Raw genomic sequence first — 21,380 nt, forward strand, 5'->3', positions numbered from 1 at the left:
ATTAGCCTTCTGTTAGTCAACGTATAGTCTTTTTCTTTTTTCCAGAAGAAGCAACCTGCATTCTAGGCAACAATACCTCTTAAACAAAACAGAAATAATTAATAATACAGTTCCACCTGCCAAAAAACGACAGAAGTCTCTGCTGTTTCTCCATTGTTGTGGGAAGTTAATGAAGTCTTTTTCAAAGTACCTACTTAATTGGCTTGGTTTCGATGCTTAAAAAAATAACAGCATAAATTAAGTTCTGTTATGGAATTTTTACTTAAGAAGATACTTATCATATGTACTTGAATACCTTCTGCCATAAGCTGCCTGAGATTAACTTGTTTTCTTGCTACATCACTAGTTAAAGTGGGTGATCAAAAATATCTTGTGAAAGGTGAAGTAAACTATGTGAAGATACATCCATTTTTTTCCCAAATTAAGTAGTTATTTTTGTGTTGTTTCTCTAATTTGCCTGAGTATTCTTTTCAGTGTGTTATTTTCTGTTAAAATTATAGTAAAGCATAACTTAAGCACATACTTTTTTATACATAGGTTTCTACAATCCAGGAACTTGTTACTGGTTATGAAGCCTCTTTGAAAACTTGTGACCTTTTTAGTACATGTGGTAAGTTTCTGTGGTCTTATATTCATTACCCTGTAATTACTAATACTGTTTATGGAAGTTATCAAAAACTGTTGAAGTGCTAATACTTTTTGCAAAGAAGTAGTTACTATACTTTCTAGTAAATGAATTCTTTACAAGAAATATTTGCTGAATTTGCCAAGGTTTTTTTTGTCTTCATTTTTTCAAATGCAGTCTTCATCCTTACTGGTGATTGTAACCTTTCCCATTTTGTTGCAGAAAATGGAGAGAAAGAGCCCCCAACAACACTGCTTTGGGTTCGGTATTTCCTGGCACAGCACTTTGACAAACTTGGCCAGTGTTCTTTGGCCTTGGATTACATTAATGCTGCAATTGCAAGCACTCCAACATTAATAGAACTATTCTATTTAAAAGCAAAAATTTACAAGGTAAAAAGGGAATTTGGACATGTGGTGTACCTAGTTTATAAAAAAAAAACAACCCGTCAAACTGGTGTGAATGTGTGGGTAGTATTTCAGCAGTGGTTATGGGCATCAGTTTTCATGTGGGTTTCTTTTTGGCACTGTTTTGTCAGGAAGAAAATGAAAACCCTTTTATTTGGGTTTTGCATAGCCAGTCACAACTTACAGCAAATAGTAATGCTGAAAAAAACTCTGGGAGTGGGGGGAGTGAGAATAACACTGGCTTTTAGTTCTGATGGAGAAATATCAGTAACAAATACAGATTTCAGGAGCTGGTCAATAGCAGGTTTCTACTGAAAGTTAACTATTTAATTTCTCCCTAACAGCATGTAGGTAACATCAAGGAAGCTGCCAAATGGATGGATGAAGCACAGTCTTTGGATACTGCAGACAGATTTATCAATTCTAAATGTGCTAAATACATGCTGCGAGCAAATATGGTGAAGGATGCAGAGGAGATGTGCTCTAAATTCACAAGGGCAAGTGTATTGCTTTAATTAAAAGATGGTTTGGTTGCCTTTGGTTTGTTTTTAACCCATAACTTTTGGTCAAATATCTTTTAATATCCATTTTTATTATAATGCTCTTATACTTGGTGGTAAGGAAGTATGTAGAATCGTAGACAGGTTTGTATTGGAAAGGGCCTTTTAAATATGGAGTAGTTGAATGCCACTGCCATGGGTATGAGCATCTTTGGCTAAATCCGGTTGCTCAAAGCTATATCCAACCCAGTCTTGAGCACTTCCAGGGACAGGGCACCCACAGCTTTCCCGGGTAACTGTAATCCAGCGTATTGTCACATCCTCACAGTAAAGATTTTTTTTTTTTTTTTTTTCTTACATCCGGTCTAAAACTGCCCTCTGTTAGTTTAAAACTTTTGCTCCTTTTGGTGTTACTGCTGACCCTGGTGAGAAGTCCTTTCCTGTCTGCCTTATCAACTTCCTGTATATATTGGCAGGCTGCTGTAAGGTCTCCTTGGAGGCTGCCTGCTCTTCTCTAGGATGAACCCCAATTCTCTCAACATTTTGTCACAGGACAGCTGTTCCAGCCTTTGGATTTTTCACAGGCTTTCTCTGAATCTGCACTAACAGGCCCGTGTCCCTCTTGTGCTGGGGACCCCAGAGACAAGATGCAGTATTCCTGCTGTGTAGATCCAGTAAATACTGGAAAAAATGGTTGTTCAAAGGTAGTTGTCTAGGAGTATTTTTATTTCCATACTTCCAAATGTCTTTTGAAATTCATCTGATGGATACCTTATTTCCCTTTAGTACTATGTGAGCTAGCTGTACAGGAGTATGTACTGTATTCATTATGATTTAGCATTAAGATTAATTTAGACTTGGACATTTCATTCCTTTAAGCTAGTATTTCACACAGAAATTTTGTTAAAGAAAAGTCTATCCTTAAAAGATGGGATAAGCACTTAAATTCTATATTTCTGACACTGAACAAAATTTGGATTAATAGATACCAGATTTTCATATAATTTATGTAATTAAACATGAAGACAGCTACTTGGTGGCATATCCTGGAGCACATAAACAAATTAGGCTCCTTTATTATTTTTAATTTTAGGTGTGATAACACTTGAAATTGGATTCAAGCTTTCTAGATATTTCTAGGAATGATTGAAAATTTGATTACTAAAACTCATCATAATTGCTTATCAGAAGTGTTAAAGCAAGAGAGACAGAACTTTATCATAGTTATCTGGAAAGACAGGATAAATCTCATCCTCAGTAATTAAATGCTGTGAGTGTAACTGGGTCTTTTTTGTGCTATAAAGACTGTTCTGAAAACCTGATGACTAATACTAATGATATGTGGAATGTTTTTTCTAGTTTGCTTTCTCTCTGTCTAGAGCATTAAAACTATTAAGTCTCAATCCTAGGATGTTTTTTCTTGTCAAAATATCAAGTATAAATCTAATTTCACTTATTTAGACAAACAAGTTGTAAGAAACACATAATTACTCATACTACATGATAAAGCAATGAATTTTTAGACTGGTGGATGCCACTTACTTGATGTGGAGAAAAACAGCTAAAATTGTTTGCTGAACTTAAGGAATTATTTTATATAGTCCTGTTTCCGGGGGGCACCCTGAGTGTCGAAGTGAGGCTGTGTGTACAAGCATGAGTTAATTTTAAAAACCTGTTGAGACAGTAATATTCAGATAATTGGGGTTTTTTTATCATTTCAATCTATTCCTTTCTATCTGGGAGAGCATAGAATATCACAAGTATTATTCTCAGTCACCGGGTGTTTGTCATTTCCTGTTGTATTCCAAGTAGTTGAAGGTTTGATTGTTTTCTCCAGCCATAGTTGAAAGACACAGCTGGTAAATTACAATAGCAAAACCTGATAATGACACTTATTTCAGGAAGGCACTTCTGCTATGGAGAACCTTAATGAGATGCAGTGTATGTGGTTCCAGACTGAATGTGCTGCAGCTTATCAAAGGCTAGGAAAGTACGGTGATGCCTTGAAAAAATGTCATGAAGTAGAAAGGGTAAGTAGGTGCAAACACCATCCATTGCTTCCCCAGTATTTCTCATGCACCAGTGAAGATATTTGTTGATGTGATCACCACAGTTTTGTATGCTGGAAGCATATAAAGCTTCTAATATAATGACTTTTAAAAGCAGGTTAATACTTGATGCTTTATTGTGATAGGTAAGATGTCTTCTCTAGCTATTATGTGAAAGACTATTATTGAAGAGAAAAGGATTCAATATAACACACCATGTCTCCTTACTATGCAGCTATTTATACATTAACTTTTGATAATTGTGTTTTAATCAGAACAGTCACATTTCAGTTGGCTTTTAGAGTGCCTAAGTCTTTGAATAATCACATTATAGGCTTTGTTAACTGAGATTTTTCCCTAGCAATAGGTTCTCCTGAACAGTCAGTATTATAAGGATATTTCTATACCTGTTAAATATTGCTTGTAAATAGTATCAGTTGTAACTTTGTTCACCTCTATCTAATAAAAAATAGACTAAGTAAAGGATGATTATCTGAGTATGTTCATCTTTTTTTCTTGAAGCATTTTTTTGAGATAACAGATGATCAATTTGACTTCCACACGTACTGCATGAGAAAGATGACTCTTCGTGCCTATGTAGACCTTTTGAGATTAGAAGATGTGCTCAGGAAACATGCCTTCTACTTCAAGGCTGCTCGGTCAGCAATTGAAATCTACTTGAAGCTCCATGATAATCCTCTTACCAATGAAAGCAAAGAACAAGAAGTGAATTCAGGTAGTTACACTTTAATGAAGGCTCATATGCCTATGACATGTTTAAAAGCTTATTAAGTTAGTTATGTGTTATGGAGTATATAGAACACAAGTTTTTCTCTTTTCTGTCACAATAACTGAAAAGAGATCACAGATAACATGTTAGAGTTCTCTCTGTTCATGCTTCATCACTCTGTAGAACTAGAACATGAATGAATCTAGCTGTAATGGGAGTACCTGGGGAAGAGTGGCATTTCAGAACATTTAAATCAGATTCAGTTCAGCCATTAGATAAATATTAACTACTGAATTATGAAGCAATGGATAGATTTTGTGGAAAGGCAGTCTGAATTGTAAGAATTTCATTTTTGATCTAGTGTTATTTAATTTATTACATCATAATGCTAGTTACTACTGCATTGAGTTTAATCACTTTTCATATAACTTGAGGACCAAAGAATACATGGGTAAATGTATTAGCAATATTAATACATTTAGAAAATTATTTTAAACTCACATTAAATGGAAAACAGACTTTCTTAGCAAGCCAGTGCTATGTGGTTTGGAAGTCAGAGGATTCAGTGGCAAATTATTTAAGAATTTTTTAAATTTTAAAATAAATAGTTGCTTCTCCTTTAGTGGAATTGCAGCTACTGTCAGCACTGCAGTGGCTGTTGACTAAAGCAGTGAATTTAATGTCTGGCTCTTTGCAAAGAGAAGAATATTTGACATGGGGAGAAAGGGAAGATAAAACAAAAATGCCACTTAATATTGTAAATACAATATTACCTTTATTCAGAGGCGAATAGTAAGTTTTTCTATACCTGCCTATGAATAATGAAGTACATATAAAAAGAGGCATATTTGAACAGTTGAACTTGCAATTTTTTTCCCTCCAACTTCAATTTTTTTCTGTATATAACATAAGATCAGTGTGTGACAGAGGATAGCAATATATCATAGCTATAAAGGTGGGTGGCATTCAAGAAGTCATGTTAGTTCATTTGCCTGCTCTTCATTGGGATTCAGGAGGCTGATCTGTGGGAGAAGGCAGCACTGTGTGGATGGGTAAAAAGAGCACTTGCTTCCCACTGTCAGAATGGTGGATGGCCTGAGCAGAGAGGTCATAGTGCCACAGCCACAAAGAAGATGTGTTAGTCCCTTGGGAGCCCATTTTTCTGTCCCTTGCCACATTTAGCAAAAATCATATTCTCACTGAAACACCACAGTAAGCAGAGTGGATGCTGCAGTATTTATTACGGCTAAACTGATCGTTTCCATTTAGTTATCCCATGGCATGTGCATGAAATTAATGCAATTATCATGGCTGTATATTGGCAGACACTTTAATGAAAAACAGCACGTTTAGAGTCTTTTCAGATGGAATGTAAATCCATCTGGATGTTTCTAGATAGCATTCGAAGCAAGCTGAGCTACATTCGGTATGAGAGCTTAGTATTGACGTTCATTTTCTAAGGTAAAACCTGTGACAGGTGTAACAACTTTATGTAGCTAACTGTTGAAATCATTGAGGTTTCTGTAACAGCCATGTAAGAGTAACTGTGCAAGATAAGTGTTGTGTTAGGCTGTAAATAGTAATCCAGCAGCAATGTTGGCCTGTGTAGTGTTGGTAGTTATGGGAATGAATGTAAAAGTTGTCATTTTGAGGTGGGGAGAAGCATAATAACGTCTGAGTTGTTTGAGAGAAACAAGGTTTTGAATTAAATACTTTGTTAATATGTTGTCTGTTACCTTAATCTGTAGAAAATCTCTCAGCCAAAGAATTGAAGAAAATGCTTAGTAAGCAGAGAAGAGCACAGAAAAAAGCAAAACTAGAAGAAGAAAGAAAGCATGCAGAAAGAGAACGACAGCAAAAAAATCAAAAGAAAAAGCGAGATGAAGAGGAGGAGGAAACGAGTGGACCTAGGGAAGAGCTGGTTCCTGAAAAACTGGAAAGGGTTAGCATAGTCTTTCATGTTCAACTAGTGTGATTATAATAAAAAGCCTATAAGATGGGTTTGCTATCGGATTCTCCTAAAAGAATCTAGGTGTTTTTATAAAATAGTTTTTGCATGCAGAGGTATCTTTTTGTAGTCTACCTATTTTTACACTAAAGAAAAGTATTTTCCCTCAGTAAATCCAAGTTCTACATTAATATTGTTACTTTCCTTAAATTTCAGGCATTTTTTCCCAAACAGTAGGCCATACTTGATTAAAATAGGTACTGAACAAAAATATGTGTTTTGCCTGAAGAAATCTGGTTTTCATACAGTGAATAGGAAAAAGTAACAGAAATTATTGCAGTTTACAAAGTTAGAGGACATGAGCTAGTATTTCTCTAAGCACAAAGAACTACCTGCTTTGTCACAGTAACTTCAAGCTTGTTGTCTAAGGTGCTTGTATTTAGTTGCTTCCTAAATGCTAAATTACAATACTGAGTACTCAAGCAGTGCCAGAGTTAGCAATGATGCTGTCTTTGTCAACATGAAATGATGAGTAAGCACTTCTCAAAATCTTGCTGTTAAAATAAAAATGTTGTGGTTCAGTTTAATTCAGAGAGCTAGCTTCAGTTCACTTTTGACCTCTGATTATTTAAATGCTCTGAATAACAGAAACTATCATTGGTGGGTTTTATTTGATGTTTATTTTAAGCTGTAAATTTCACTGTTCTTTTATTAAAACAGGTAGAAAATCCATTAGAAGAAGCCATTAAGTTCCTTATACCACTTAAGAATCTTATTGGAGATGATATAGAAACACATTTATTAGCATTTGAAATATACTTTAGAAAAGGTAAAGTACTGCTTAATTTTATTTTTGCTCTACAAAACTTTAATCCTTCAGTGCAGCCTGTGTTATCCAAGTGTAGTGGAAAATTATCTGGAATAAATATCTGACTGAAACTAAGGTTTGCATCATATCTAGTAATAACAGGGGAAATAGTGGTCTTGTTTAGCCACCCTTAAACAAAAAAAAGCCCTGAGAGCAGAGTATGTTATAGTATATACTCATAAATACTGTGGAAAGGTATTTGTGGTGTGATCTTTAATTATGTAGAGGAAACCAAAGGTAAAGAGATAACATCTGTGCAGTGTTGCCAGAGTTTGAGCAGCAAGAACCTCTGTTTTATTAAGCAATTTGAATAGAAAAATAAACTTCCCTTCTAATTCTGTGTAGAAACTGATATTTCTAATATTTGTACTAGATTTACTAAAAAAACAGTAGTTGATAATGAAGACAAAAAATTCTGTTTTCGTAATCTTGGTTTCCTAATACTTGTTTTTTTTCTTCTTCCCTCAGGAAAGTTTCTCTTAATGTTACAGTCTGTCAAAAGAGCTTTTGCTATCAACAGTAATAACCCATGGCTACATGAGTGCTTGATTAAATTCTCTAAAGCTGGTATGTGTGTAGGAAGTATGCAATTATAAAGATACAAGAAGTTACATTCTACAAGGAAATAATGATATATTTTTTGTGATGTATACTCCAGAAACACAAACTGATACTAAGCAAAATAAAAACAAATGGGTTTTCTTCCTTGGCAATACCAAAGAAAGCACAGGCTGTGCTACCCAGTGTACTGTTTATGTATTATATTATATTCCTTCCTCCATTAATCCACCAGGTGGACCCAACAACTCGCTTTGTCTAGAGTTCACAGCAATGTGAGTGTTCTAAGGATCCTGGAGAACCTTAAGTTTTAAGAAAATAAGTGGCAGATACATCAGAGAGATTCTGACTGAAACAATATATGTGGTGAACTTGTAATAGAAAGTTTACACAACAGAGCACCCTTTAGGAATTTTTCATCTGTAAATGCATCAGCAATATTTGTGTTGACGTGTTTTGATCTGAGTTTCGTGTTTCTGTGCACACATTTTAAAACTGGGACTTTTAGCTGTCATGTCTGTGGTTTCAGTGTTTTCTACAGTTGTTTAAATGGCCTTTTTTGCTTCTCTCCCTCTTGCCTTCCCTCTCCTAGTATCTGACCATAGTAACCTCCCAGAAATTGTAAGCAAGGTCCTAACTCAAGAAATGCAGAAAATCTTTGTTAATAAAAACTTGGAGAGTTTTAATGAAGAATTTCTCAAACACAATGCTACCTCCATTCAGCACCAACTGTCAGGTTTGTTTAACTTTTTCATGCTCTTCAAAAGGAGATGATTTAAGTGATGTAAATAGAGAATCTTTATATGCAGTCTGCAAGGCCAGGTTGGATGGGGCTTTGGGCAACCTGGTCCAGTGAAAGGTGTCCCTGCCAGTGGCAGGGCATGTGGAACTAGATGATTTTTAAGTTTCTTTCCAATCCAGACCATTCTGTGACTTCATACATAAATTCCAATGAGCCAGAAAGTCACATGTTTATTTTGGGGTGGGAGGGCATTTCTGTCTGCCTTTATCATTTTTTTTAATGTACTTCACTTTTTTATTAGATGCATAAGGAACTTGCTCCTTCCCTTCAAAAAATGCAATCAAATCACCACAGTTATTCAAGTATTGAAGCACTGTCATCCTTCCCATTGCAGCTTCTACTTTTTGAAGTATTAGAAAATATGAGACAAAATCCTGTATCTATTAGCAAGTGCTTTTCCCTGTTTTCTTTTCTGCTGGAATGTCTCTGTTCCTACTCATAACTTTGTCACATAGCAACAGCATCAATAAAAGTACCATGATGAATTTGTTATGCAGCTTTTGCTTTTCTGCTTCATGGTCAGTGGTGAAAATGTTGCAATATGACACTCAGATACTATTTATATAGAAGAGCCACAAGTAGCTGCTGGAGCTAAGTCAAAGGAAGTTGGAGTTGAATGACTACAGACAGTTTTGGAATAAAAATTGATGTCACTTGATAAGCTGGTAGAGAAAACAAAATGCATTTCCAGCAGTTAAGAAACAAAAGCAAGTGTAGTTTTATCAGGCACTTAAAGTCCTTAGTGCTAACCTCACCTGGTCTTTAAAAGTTACCCAGGGTCTCTCCAGAATAACTGGAAAAAGTTAGCTTCAGAGGATTGTTCATCTCTCCTAAAGAAAGGTTAGCTAGAATACCACAAAATTCCATTGGCTTCTATAAGGTCTGTGTTTCAGCGCAACATTTTGAGACAAATAATTGCACCCCTTTCCTGCAAGCAGGCTCAAGATTTGAGAAGTACAGATATCTCAGCAGTCAATTGCTCCCAGATCTTACAGATGTGTTCTTCCACTCTTGTCATTGTTGAGCATCTCACTGGCTAATTTACAGGTCTTATTTTTTGGACCTCCAGTATTATGGAAAACAGTACAGTCACTGGAGGGGTTCTTGGTAGCTTTAGGACTTCAGCTGTGTGCCAGCCTTCTGTTTATGCTGGAGCAGGTTTGAGATAATTGACTTACCTACTGTACAATTCTTAAGTTCCTTGAACAATTCTGTTTAATTAAAGTTTGCAAATGTGAAGGTCTGAAAGACCTAAATTTTAAGTCTGAGAGCACAAATGAGTGTTTTCTTGGCTTAAAATTTCTAGTATAAAACTATAAGCTGACTTTGAACCTCTTTCCAATTTCTGTACCATAGTCTCCCTAACTTTAAGCAAATGCAACTAGGCTAATACAAGTGTTTGGGGCAATAAAGGCTCTACATTGAGTCTAGCAATTTATTTTCTGAAACCTATGAGAAGCAGTAAGAACTAGAAAAAGTTATTTAATTGGGAAAACTAATAATTGGGGAAATTAGTTGAGCAAAAACAAAAGACATCTGGAATGTGGGGTTTTAACTTTTCTCACAAAATGATTGAGCTTTTTGGGTTTTGCAGTAGATTGTGTAGTGGGGTGGGTCTGGACTTTGTATTTGGGCAAAGGAAAGTACATGAAATGCCTACATGTTCATTAAGATGAGATTTTAAGTTAAGGCAGCTGTGACAGGAGGAGCAGAATTTTGTAGAGATACCCAGGCCAATTTTGATAAACTGTTGGTGGTGCAAGAAGCTGTATAGTTACATAGTGCACTGTTTTCCTTTCCACAGATGTAGTCCAGGTGAACTTGCACTGAACTTGCACTGCACTTTCCTTGTACCTAAGCTGTGTCCTTAGCTCAGGGTTAGCAGCCATGGCCCTGCAATCTGCCATATGGCCTGGCCTGAGCTTTTACTGGGCCATGTTCCACAATTGTTTAGTAGCTATTGTTCACTTACCTCCAGTATTTCTGAAAAGAATTCAGTGTGTCTTTGAGAATTACTCACTTGTACATTTGTTGGATGTATTCCATTTAGCCTGCTGATTTGAAGGGTTTGTAATGGATGTACTCAGTGATATTTTTCTTCACTGAAGACCTGTCAGTCAAGTAAGGCATGTCACTTCTGCAGGAACAGGTCTCCTGTATTATTTAATCCTTATGCTTCTAATAAATTTCAAAATGGCTTTAGTTTCATTAGTGTTCAGGTACAAATAAGGGAGGAAGATACAGTTTATAAAAACTTGTAAGAAGTCTAATTCATGTTTATGTATAAGTTTAAAGGTTCTGTGTGTCCATATATGCAGTATGGCATTTAGGAAAACTAAACATTGTGTGTTTTGTCTTGTGATAAGGTGCAAAGATGATGTATTTCCTGGACAAATCAAGACAAGAAAAAGCAATTGCTGTTGCAACTAGATTGGATAAAAACATGAGAGACAAAAATGTGAAGGTAAAAGATACAGTATATAAAGCTCCCAAATGTGTGGGATCTTAAATAGTGTATAATTTAATGCAGGATAATGTGCATGCTTCACTTATCATGATAAATTAATATTTGAAAGAACAAGTTTTCAAATTTTTCCTGTCAGTAAAAGATCTGTGAATACCAACAGAGAAACCTGTTTGCTCAGACTAATATTGTTTAACAGTATGTGCTTTTAGTAATAAAACAATTGTGAATTGCATTTATTAACTCTTACTTTTGTTTCTTTAGACATTAACAAAGGTTTTTGAGGCATTGCTTGATGGCAGTTTTGGAAGCTGCCATGCTCAGTGTGAAGAATATCAAGCAGCGTGTCATAAACTGTTTCCTTTTACATCTGCCTTCATGCCTGCCACAAATGAGGACAACAGCAGCATTGCATCTGTGAATCACACAGCCATTAACCATGATTTGCTGTCCAATGAAATCTGAAGTAGGGTGTGCAAGCCCCCATGTGTGTGTATACCTACATGCACACATCTATGAAACTCTGACTCTCATTACATGCTGGCTGGATACAGATCAGGGTTACTTTTCCAGGTTGTATTTTAATATCTTTAACAGGTGTCTAAAACAAAATATTTGGATAGATAAATGGAGTATGCTATTAGGGTTTTTTTTTCCTCCCAATGAAAACTGCCAATATTTATGTAAACATCTTTAATCAGCATTTTTCATGTTTATACTTGTACAGGTTTAAGTCTTTTAAAAACTCATCAGCCCTCCCTCACAATAATATGGATATTAAAGACTGCTTTCACTTAAGTGTTGTTACATATACAGATATATGTGAACATATCTTGTTAATAAATTATCATTTGAGAGTTTTTAGCAGATTAAGACTGAAGTGCTGCTTGAATTGCCCTCTTTGTCTTTACTGTTCTTTAGGGTTTTTTCTGGGTTGTTTTGGTTGGATTTCTTTTTTTTTTTTTTTTAATCTTTGGTCAGTTTGGTTTCTTTTGAAGCACAGCAACAATGAAAGCATTGGGGGGTTGCATGTTTTTGTCAGGTGTGTGTCTTATATGGAACCAGTGTTGACAGATATGAAGATTAGGTTTGTGTAAAAAAAACAAAACAACAAATATCTAAGGCTTTTTAAAAACTGTTCCATCTACCTTGTGTTCCATAGCTATTGTTTCCTTAATTTTATTGTCAGTTTAACATTTTAAAGTTTTATTACCCTGAAGCAATTCCCTGAGAAGACATAATGAATTTGAATACTGTTGTCTGTCCTTTGTTCCATCTCCCCCTTCTTCATCTTTCTGGTTTCTCCCCGTCTGTTCATCTATTGACACTTAGGTTGAAAAAAGCTGCTCCAGTTTTGGGCAAATGCAGGAGGTACAGTAATGGGGAATACAGTTTTTTCTCAACATCATAAAAACACCCTACTGGATATGCTGTATTACCTCCATTAAAAGTCTTAGTTGTCTACTTTTGGCCAATATTCCAGAACTTCTCCTGCCTAAATACTATTGCTGTAGGTGCTGCAAGGCAAAACAGTGTGTGAGAAGTGTGTTTTACATTTTAAAACTATTTAAGGGAGCACAAAGAGGCTGACTACAAATCATAATGAACTTTTTTCTTACTTTGTATTCTGGTTCATTAACTATTAAATATACAACACATCAAAACGGAAGTTTAAATCTAATATACCTATTTAAAGCATAGCATTGCTAGACAAAATGGCTACATATCACATGACAGCTTTACATTCTATAAGAACTGCTATCAAAACATAATTATACTGTGGCTTGTACAGAAAAACTGTTTTCTGGAAACTGTAATGGAATCATTCAATCTCGGTTTGTTTTTATTTCACTGCAATGTAAATAATTTCAGTAATATTAACTAGCCCCTCAAAGGCAAATACCAGTTCACGAAGAGGGGATTTTATTAAGACAAATAAACTGTTCTAATTAAAATTCTCCTTTGTGTGTCATCTGTTTAGATTAAAAAATTGTTGAATGGAAAATTCACTGTAAAATATTGCCAACATATGTTATGCTGTAATAAATTATTTTGTACACACTTGCCTTTGGTTTGGAATTTTTGCATATTTATGGACATCAAACTTTAGCCCATCATTCTCATTAGGGTTTTTGTTTCTGTTGAGTTGCAACATTCACTGGTTTAATGTTAACTCTGTAAGTTGTTAAGGAGAAAATAGTGACTATTTAGCAGATTGAGGTGTTTATCTATAAATAGCAATGGCTTCAGACTGCAATCAAGTAGATTTAGATCAGATAACAGGAAGAAATTCTTTACTGTGAGGGTGGTGAGCTACTTAAACAGATTGCCCAGAGAAGCTGTGGGTGCCCCAGCTGCAAGTGTTCAAGACCAGGCTGGATGGGGCTTTGAGCAGCGTGGTCTAGTGGAAGGTATCCATGCCCATGACAGGGGGTTGGAACTGGATGGTCTTTAAGGTCCCTTCTAGCCCAAACCGTTGTGATTCTATGATGGTAGCACACTGCCCTGAGAAATGGTGATGTGTTTTTGTCTTAGGTATTCACCATGTGGTGTTTGCTTGCTCAAAGATGTATCAGGCAAGGAAAGGCAGTGGACCATATTTGGATTGTTTAGGCTCAGCAGCACCTGAAAACCACTTTATCAGCTGCATGCAGTGAAGACACAAAGTGTTACCGTGTCTTCTGTCTTTTTTTAGTGATAATACTTTTGTTGCTAGAGATTTAATTCAGGCCTTCAAAAGAAGGCTGTGGCACTCTAGATAGGACTGGTCATCCAGTCCTGTACTGTTTAGCTAAAACACCCAGGGTAGCCTTTCAGTGGTGGATTCCTTGAGAATGTAGATTAATAGGCTTGATATCTGGACTAAGGAGTGTAGGAACTTAGGAGAATTCTGAAAATTGAGTCTTCTGTCACTCAGTCTGTGGTTTGGTTTTCCTTTAGAACTACTGGAGGCATGCAGTTTGCTGAGTTTTCCTCGCGGCTGTTGTTGCAGTTGTGAACTTCTTGGGGTAGCAGATGTTTGGCAGTCCAGTCTCCAAATTTCATCTTCATTGCAGGTGTGCCGGGTGCGCTGTGCAACACCAACAACCTGCTGGTACCTTAAGGTGTCCAGGCAGAAGGAAAATACGCAAATGCAACACAAAGCTGTAGGCAGAATGCAGGACCTCGTTTATCTCAACAAGCCTTGCAGCATTCGATTGTTCAGAGAGAAGAGCTAAATTCGGTTTGTTGAGCTGATAGAAATTACTATGTTTTGACTGCTCTGATTTCTGGTGGTTAATGAGTTCATCAGACAATGGCCAGAGCTAGTGCAGGGGAAGCATGGCAGCAGTGATCTGAGGCAGGGCAGCTCCTCTTCCATTGCAGTACAGGCATTGCTGCTGCTTGGGACACTGTGTCAGCACTGTGAGCTATCATGGCTCAGGATTTATCCACGCTGACTAGCAGGGCATCAAAAACGCTGCACTTCTGGTGCTAGAAGCTGCCTGTCTTGGCATTTCAGTCTGGATCCACTGTGGCCCTCCCTCAAGGTCTATGAAATCATCTTATGAGGAGCTCAGAATGATGGTAAGTAGCAGCAGTGCTTCCTAAATATGTAATGAATGTAGGATTTACACACTGGGATATGTGTGCAGCAACAAGGCTTGGGCAGAATTCTGCCGTGGTCTTAGGTTTGCTGCATCCCCCCAGGAGATACTCTGCAGCTTTTGCATTCATGTAGCACCCCTGTGATTGTGTGAAATACTCTGCTTTGTAACTTGCTCTATAAGTTAATGAGGCTTCATTTGCTCTTTACCGGTTTTAGTGACACCTTCAAAATTCCATCATAGCCTGGATGTGAAGCTATGGATGCATTCATTTTTATTGCTATTAATTGCAGTACATTTATTTACTCACCTGTCTTGTTTTCAGGATCTTTGAAAACCTTTTGTTTTGAACTGGTTTGTTGTCGCTTTTCTAAAATCCCTATCACTAATCCCTGCACAAACCAGCTGTTTTAACAGCATAAATGTCAAGAGAACTCATTGACCCAGCATTTGATCTCATGTAGGGTACTGCCATCTCGTTACGAGTACCCCCTCTTTCCTTCTCTTGTTTCCACAGGTGGGCAGGCAGGTGTACCCCAAGGCTGAAAAACTTCTCATCATAAGGAATAAGCTTGTTCCAAAACCCAGGCCCTAATGGAAAAACCTGACCTGATACATGTGTGGATAGCAAAAGTTTAGTCCTGAATTAGCAGCTAGGGTGAAAGGGGCAGTTTCTCACATCTCTTCAGCTGTAGCATCTCAGAACAGGTCAAGCATTAAGTGGGACACAGAAAGTTCAAGCATAATCATGTTGTCATGTGTGAATGCACTCGGCACTTACTGTTTCAACAGCAACATCCTATGTACTTTTGGTATTTATTTTTCCATGGCTTAACTGCAGTTCCTAATGAAAAGTTTGTGGATTTTCCACTAGAGGGAAGCCTTGCATCCAGAATATTTTCATAGTAACAAAAGGCTGAAGTCTTGTCAGGTGGTGTTTTGTCGTCAGAGCATAGGAGAGTGTTTATCTTTGTTCTTCCTTTCAGGCATTGGAGAGAGGTCTTTGTTTTGTGTGTGCTGTGTCTGAATCAGACTCGTGTTTGTATAACCCAGCTGTCTGTAGGCATTGATGTGGGGCTCTGAAGTTGAGAACACAGTTGGTTGGACTTACTTCATACCATCTGAGAACAGATGCACTGGGAAAAGGTGTCTGAGCCCACAGATGATCATATTGGCCTTTTGGGAAATCCCATGTCCTGTACAAAACCCTGTTCCTGCTTTCAGGCTGTTGAAGAGAGGCAGAAGGTGTTGGCCTTGAAGATTGGCCTTCACTCCAGTTAAATTATCATGAACTAAATATGTTGTCTCTTCCCCCTTGGACTTTGCTGCTTAAACATATTTCAAGTCTAGACAAAGTATTTGAGAATGTGCTGTGAGCACTGAAGAGGAGGCTCAGGTTTTGAGAGGTTTCTAGATGTATTTTAGGTATGCAGTACGATGGAAGAAGGAAATACATGGTATTTCTAGGACTGATTTCATATGATAGATGGTCACATTTAAATCAAACCAGAAGGGAGGAAGTGAGGACCAGAGCAGGAACAGTCTTCCTGTTCCTCATACAGTGCCTAGCACAGGGAACTCCTAGTTTGAGACGAAGGCTTATTCCACAGGTAATAAATGCTCATAAAACCGATCTGTAAATGTAAGCAAACTATACCTGCTTGAGGCCAGGCTCTGTAAACAGTACTGCAAGAGACATCCAGGAATCCACAAAAGGCATCAAGCACCAAAGGAGTCTCTTAACTGTAATTGGAGATGTTTAATCAAATTTTAGCTAGTCCATGCATTTGATTTTATTTTAAATGAACTCTGAGAGTTCCTGAAGGTAGAGTATCTTTTCTTCTATTAGTAACACACTCCCTGCATGTCTAAATACATGTCCAGGGAAATTCATACCATGGGATGAAGCCGTTTGGTTTGTCATGGATATGTTTTTTTGGGATCCGTAAGAGACAGCATGATTCATTTGCTCAGGGGTTGTAGAGCTAATCCAGGTTGTAAACTGTGCACAGGTGATTGGCTCTGGCACTGGAGAGTATCCATCCCCAAAGTGGTGCAGAAATGTCAGTGAGTCCCTTGCTGTTCTGCACTGCTCAGGACCACAGCACTCAGCTGTGTCATTTGTGAACACTGAAGGACCCATCAGGTCTCCAGGGGACAGGCAATGAGAAACAAACAGCCCTGCAGTCATAACAATAGGTTTCAATCTTCTCTTTGGGAGCCTATGCCTTCACTGAAGATTTTCTGTTTTAGTAGGCAATGAATTCTTGAAAAATCAGAAGGCTGGACAGCCCTGCTGTATTTAGGGGCACCCCTATATTCAGTGCAAAGCTGTGGGCACCTCAGGGTGCCAGACATCTAAAAATAATTCTTGCAGTACTGAGATCTGCAAGGCTGATTTTCTTTTTGCTTCTGATGTGCGACCTAGACTATAACACATTGAGCTGAAAGATGTGTATCCATGTGATTTCCTGAGCTTATCTGACAATGTGTTGCTAAAATCTTTTTATCTTCTCCCCACTGTATTTGTCCAGCCTCTTTCCACTTCAGGCACTGGCATTTGCTGTTTGCTTCTGTGAACAGATTCAAAACAGCAGTTTAGCATGAACCTTACCTGGCAAAAGTACGTTGGTTGTCAACCAATTACAGACGGATAGACAATGAAAAGACAGCAATGTCTAATCAAATATTTCATGAGCAGTCCCCACATCGGTGGAATATTGAATATTTTGTACATGGCCTTCCATTCAAGAAGGGTACAAATTCCTCTCAATTGCTTCCTATGGCAGAAAGTATGTTTTTTCTGGAAGAAACTGTGATCCTTCTGGGATTGCTATGATCATGTCTTGCTCTTCCTACCACATTTCCCAGGCAATCTCACAATCCTGGTCATCTCTGAGGAGCCAGGGCTGGGCAGCAGGGGCATTGTGGAGCTGGCAGCAACAAATAACTGATCACAAGAAAATTGTCTCTACATTTGGCTCTTTATTATTAGACACCTCCCCATGAACACTGACCATGTTGACAGAAGCCCTGGCCTTCCTGAGGAGTGAGGACCACTGTGGGCAGTGGCCGTGCTGGTCTGGACAGGTACATGGCCTGCCATGATATCAGTTGGCTGCAGAGATCCTCCAGAAAACATGAGCTATTTCTGTCTCTGGTGACCACCTCTTTTCCTCTGTTGCATCCTCCTACTCGCTGAGGGCTTGCAATCTTGCTCTAACAGGAAACTCACATCTGTGTCAAGTGCCAAGCCTGGCACCCTGCTGTATGAGTGCTGAGTAGGTGTGTGCTCCTTGAAGTGTGCTTTCAGGAAGACCTATGGCCCAAGAAACCCTGGATATAGTGGCATAACACAAATGTTTTTCAGTGCCATGGCAGGATAAATCTGGATGCCCAGAGCTGTGGTTTTTATGGGTCTACAGTGGCAAAGCCTGCATTTTTCAATGGCATTTCATGTTCTTTTATTTTTTTAAACTGCTTCCCTCTTGTGTAAATGCTCTGGCTCTAGTTTTGGATGCAAGTCCTCTGCTGTTGACATGCAACTAATAAAGCTGGGCAGTATGGAGTGAGCAATTCTGAAAGCCTGTTATTTATGAAATAAGAGTTGAAAATAGAAAATGAGCATATGGAAGAAGTTGCTGTCACAGATCCTCCCTCTGGCTGGGAGAATTAGAGCATGGTTTACTTAACTTTCATTTGTGACGAAGACAGGATGCTGCTATGGCGTGTCACAAAAATTATTTGAAGCTGAGAAAAATGGGGAAAAAACCCAGGGCTCAATAACTATTCCTAAAATGAAGTGCAGTTGCCTCACTCAGAGGAAAGGGCTGGGTGCAGTACATGGTCAGTGGCTATAACACTGATTCTTTTCTTCCCATCTACACAATCCCCTGTGCACTCGGAACAGGAGAGGCTCCAATGGGCTAAAACATGGTTATTTCCCAACCATAAATATGCAAATCCCCATCCCTTAAAGAGGGGTGAATTACTGGGTAACCAAAGCTCAAGGATTACCGCTTTTGTTCCACGTTTGTATGGTGACTGACTCAATGGGGTCCTGGTCCATGACTGGCACTACTGCAACACAAATAATTGAAGAGCTCCTCTCCTGTTCTGACCTCTGTAGCCACATGCCTTCAGCAAACAAGCAGTCTTGACTTCTCCCTTTGCCTCCTACTGCCTTACAGCCAACAGAGCATTGGAGGGAAAGTAAGGCTTGATTTTGTCAGCCTTATTTTGTTTTGGTAGTTTGCTTCAGTGGGATGGATGGGAAGAACACCCAGTGCCCTCTGCCATTCCTGACTTCCCCATTCTTGTGGCTATACTGGTCTAAGTTTCCTTGAGATTAATGCAATACACCACGGAAAAACCAAAATATTGGTTTAGTCACAGAAGGACAAGTAGGAACAACAAGATGGAAACCCATGTACATTTTTAAAAACAAACCAAGACATCACCACAAAACGCAGAGGGTATTCAGTGTTCCCAGGAAAATCTAATTAGAATTCTTGGGCAAGGAATATTTTTATTCCTTTAGATGTGGTTAGTATCTTTTTGGCCAGGTATTTTGGCCACAAGTATTTTTTATTATCATTGTATCATTATTTTGTTATCATTATTAATGACATCCATTTAGAAACTCTATTTCCTGGCCAGATTTAAGGCTTTGGAAACACACAGTCCTCAAACAGCGTTGGACAAGAAGTACAAGATGATGGAGCCAAACAGGCTCTGTGTATGTGAGTGTGTGAAATACAATAGGAAAATACAGAATATGCCATTTTTAGTCACAGCAAATAACATTGCTGTGAAATATATCTGCCAGGAAAATTCACTACCTTTACTAATGGAGGAGATAAATTAGGAGAGATAACTTATTATTTTAATACATAAGAGCTCCCTTATATGTTTGACTTCACAAGACTTTAAATTTGCTTCCAATGTTGCTTGTGTGTCAGATATTTTTCATTAAATACAAGACTCTCAAGCCTTAAATTTCCATTTTTCTTTCTTGTATGTAATCACAAACTCTTGAGTCAACATTCCTTCTCCTTTGGACAAAATTAACATTTTTTTCTAAAGTAGCACAGTATCCAGCGTTCCTAACTCCTCAATTTATCAACAATTCAGTGCCAAAGTAGGTGGAAAACAACAACTGTTTTTCATTTTCATTTGAAATAGTACAATTTTCTTGATGGAGGGGTATTCATGAAAGGTTTTGAAGCACTGGCAGAAAAGTGAAGAATTCAGCTTCTCGAATTCCTGATCCAGCACATTAATTTACATGGACCCTGGTATGGTGCCAGCAACATCAGGTAGAGATAGAAATAGTGGTTTGCCCTGAGCCAGAGCCCACAGCCTAACACAGGAAACAAATTTCTCACATTGCATTCATATGTATGCTTTTTCCTTTTTTTTTCCACATTACACTTTAAAACTGATGTTTACTGCTACTCAGTCATTTGGATGACTTCAGCTGAGGTAGTACGTAATGGAAGAAGAGCAAAGTCTTTCCTCCATTCAGCCTTAAGCAGAGTCTCATGTGCAATCTCCCCATGCAAAGGATACATGCACAGCCTTGTTTTCCTGAACACAGAGCCAGAATAGAGGCAATTTCTTCACCTCTAATTGCCACACAGCACTCCAAATGCCAGGCTCTCTCCCCCTCCTGGCTCACTGCCATGGTCCCTTTGCTCACATTTTCTTGGCTTTTTGTCTACTTCTCTCTGCTTGTTCTCTGGTTGCTCCTTTGCACTGCAGGGGAAAGACTACCAGATAACACCCAATCCCTTGCATTGAGATCCAGGAATGCTAGTAGAGCTTTCAAGCAGTGTTTTGATGGGTTTCTCCTACATCTGAAGGGATCTCACTCTGAAAAGGAGCTTCTTACCTCTCTCCATTGCCACTATTAGGTTATCTACTCCCTATATACAGTCAGAGCATGCTCTGTCCAGTTGGATTTTGAGGATTTTCTGAGGGGCATGAAGTTTTACGGTGACTTTTAGTGAACTCAAGATTGAACTTTCCCTCAAACCTGGCTGTAATATCTATTACAGCCCAGTAACTCTTGTAGCTCTAATTTTATAAAGCAATCCATTCAGTTTGCTTTGCTCCTACACATTCTATTCTTAGGATGTAGCTTATGTTTTGCACTAGCTAAACAAATAGAGGCATCATTGGAAAAAAATTGGTGACCAATGAGGAAAAGTGGAAAAGAGGAAAAGGTCTTGTCTCATAGCTCAATATAAAAGGTGTTTCTGCAAATGTGACCAGGAATTAAGTTGTTAGCAGTTGTCTCTTATGACCAAACAGTTAAAAGTTAGCTTTAAGTTACACTAATGAAAAGAAGAACATGCATTCAGGGAGTACTTTCCTGAGTACAGAAGAAAAAAAATTAATGTTTGCAGGTCCAAGACTTTGGTTGGAACCTACAAGTCACATGTAAAGCTGGGGTACATTTGGGCTGATCTTTCAGTTCAGTTTACTCCAAAAGAAGCCAGCTCAAGCACAAGTAAAACGCCTAGAAACTGAAATCACCAGAAGTCAGCTGGAGATGAAATTCCTATGGTCCCAAGTAAAATTTGTATTATGAACATATTTTTCATTAAGTGACACTAATCCTTTAATTTTCTCTCAAAAATGCAGCAAGCAGTTATTTTGAGACTTCTTTATCTCTTCTTTATTCACTACCATCCCTCTCCTTATCTGAACTTCTCTCCCTTTCCCATGCAGTGCTCAGCCAAAGTCCCTTGACCGAGAACATTCAGTCTTTAGTGGTTTTGCATATCTCTTCACTGTGGACAGAAGCTCAACACTCAACTCTACATTCCAGTGATGTCA

At 38.0% G+C, this 21,380-nt stretch overlaps 1 protein-coding gene across 1 annotated transcript in view; it reads left to right on the forward strand.

The window, feature by feature from the left end:
• Positions 1–13,011, forward strand: part of NAA16 (N-alpha-acetyltransferase 16, NatA auxiliary subunit) — a 63,680-nt gene extending 50,669 nt beyond the window's left edge. Inside the window, exons 10-20 of the mRNA XM_085059052.1 lie at positions 538–610; positions 848–1,017; positions 1,377–1,533; positions 3,438–3,562; positions 4,103–4,316; positions 6,059–6,252; positions 6,979–7,087; positions 7,595–7,693; positions 8,277–8,420; positions 10,853–10,950; positions 11,215–13,011. Coding sequence (XP_084915178.1) covers positions 538–610; positions 848–1,017; positions 1,377–1,533; positions 3,438–3,562; positions 4,103–4,316; positions 6,059–6,252; positions 6,979–7,087; positions 7,595–7,693; positions 8,277–8,420; positions 10,853–10,950; positions 11,215–11,415 — 1,584 coding nt within the window. The 3' untranslated portion in view covers positions 11,416–13,011. The remainder of the gene's footprint in view (positions 1–537; positions 611–847; positions 1,018–1,376; positions 1,534–3,437; positions 3,563–4,102; positions 4,317–6,058; positions 6,253–6,978; positions 7,088–7,594; positions 7,694–8,276; positions 8,421–10,852; positions 10,951–11,214) is intronic.
• The last annotated feature ends 8,369 nt before the right edge of the window (positions 13,012–21,380 follow it).

This window comes from Lichenostomus cassidix, chromosome 1 (assembly GCF_008360975.1).
Source record: "Lichenostomus cassidix isolate B80296 chromosome 1, HeHo_3.0, whole genome shotgun sequence".
Taxonomy (NCBI): domain Eukaryota; kingdom Metazoa; phylum Chordata; class Aves; order Passeriformes; family Meliphagidae; genus Lichenostomus; species Lichenostomus cassidix.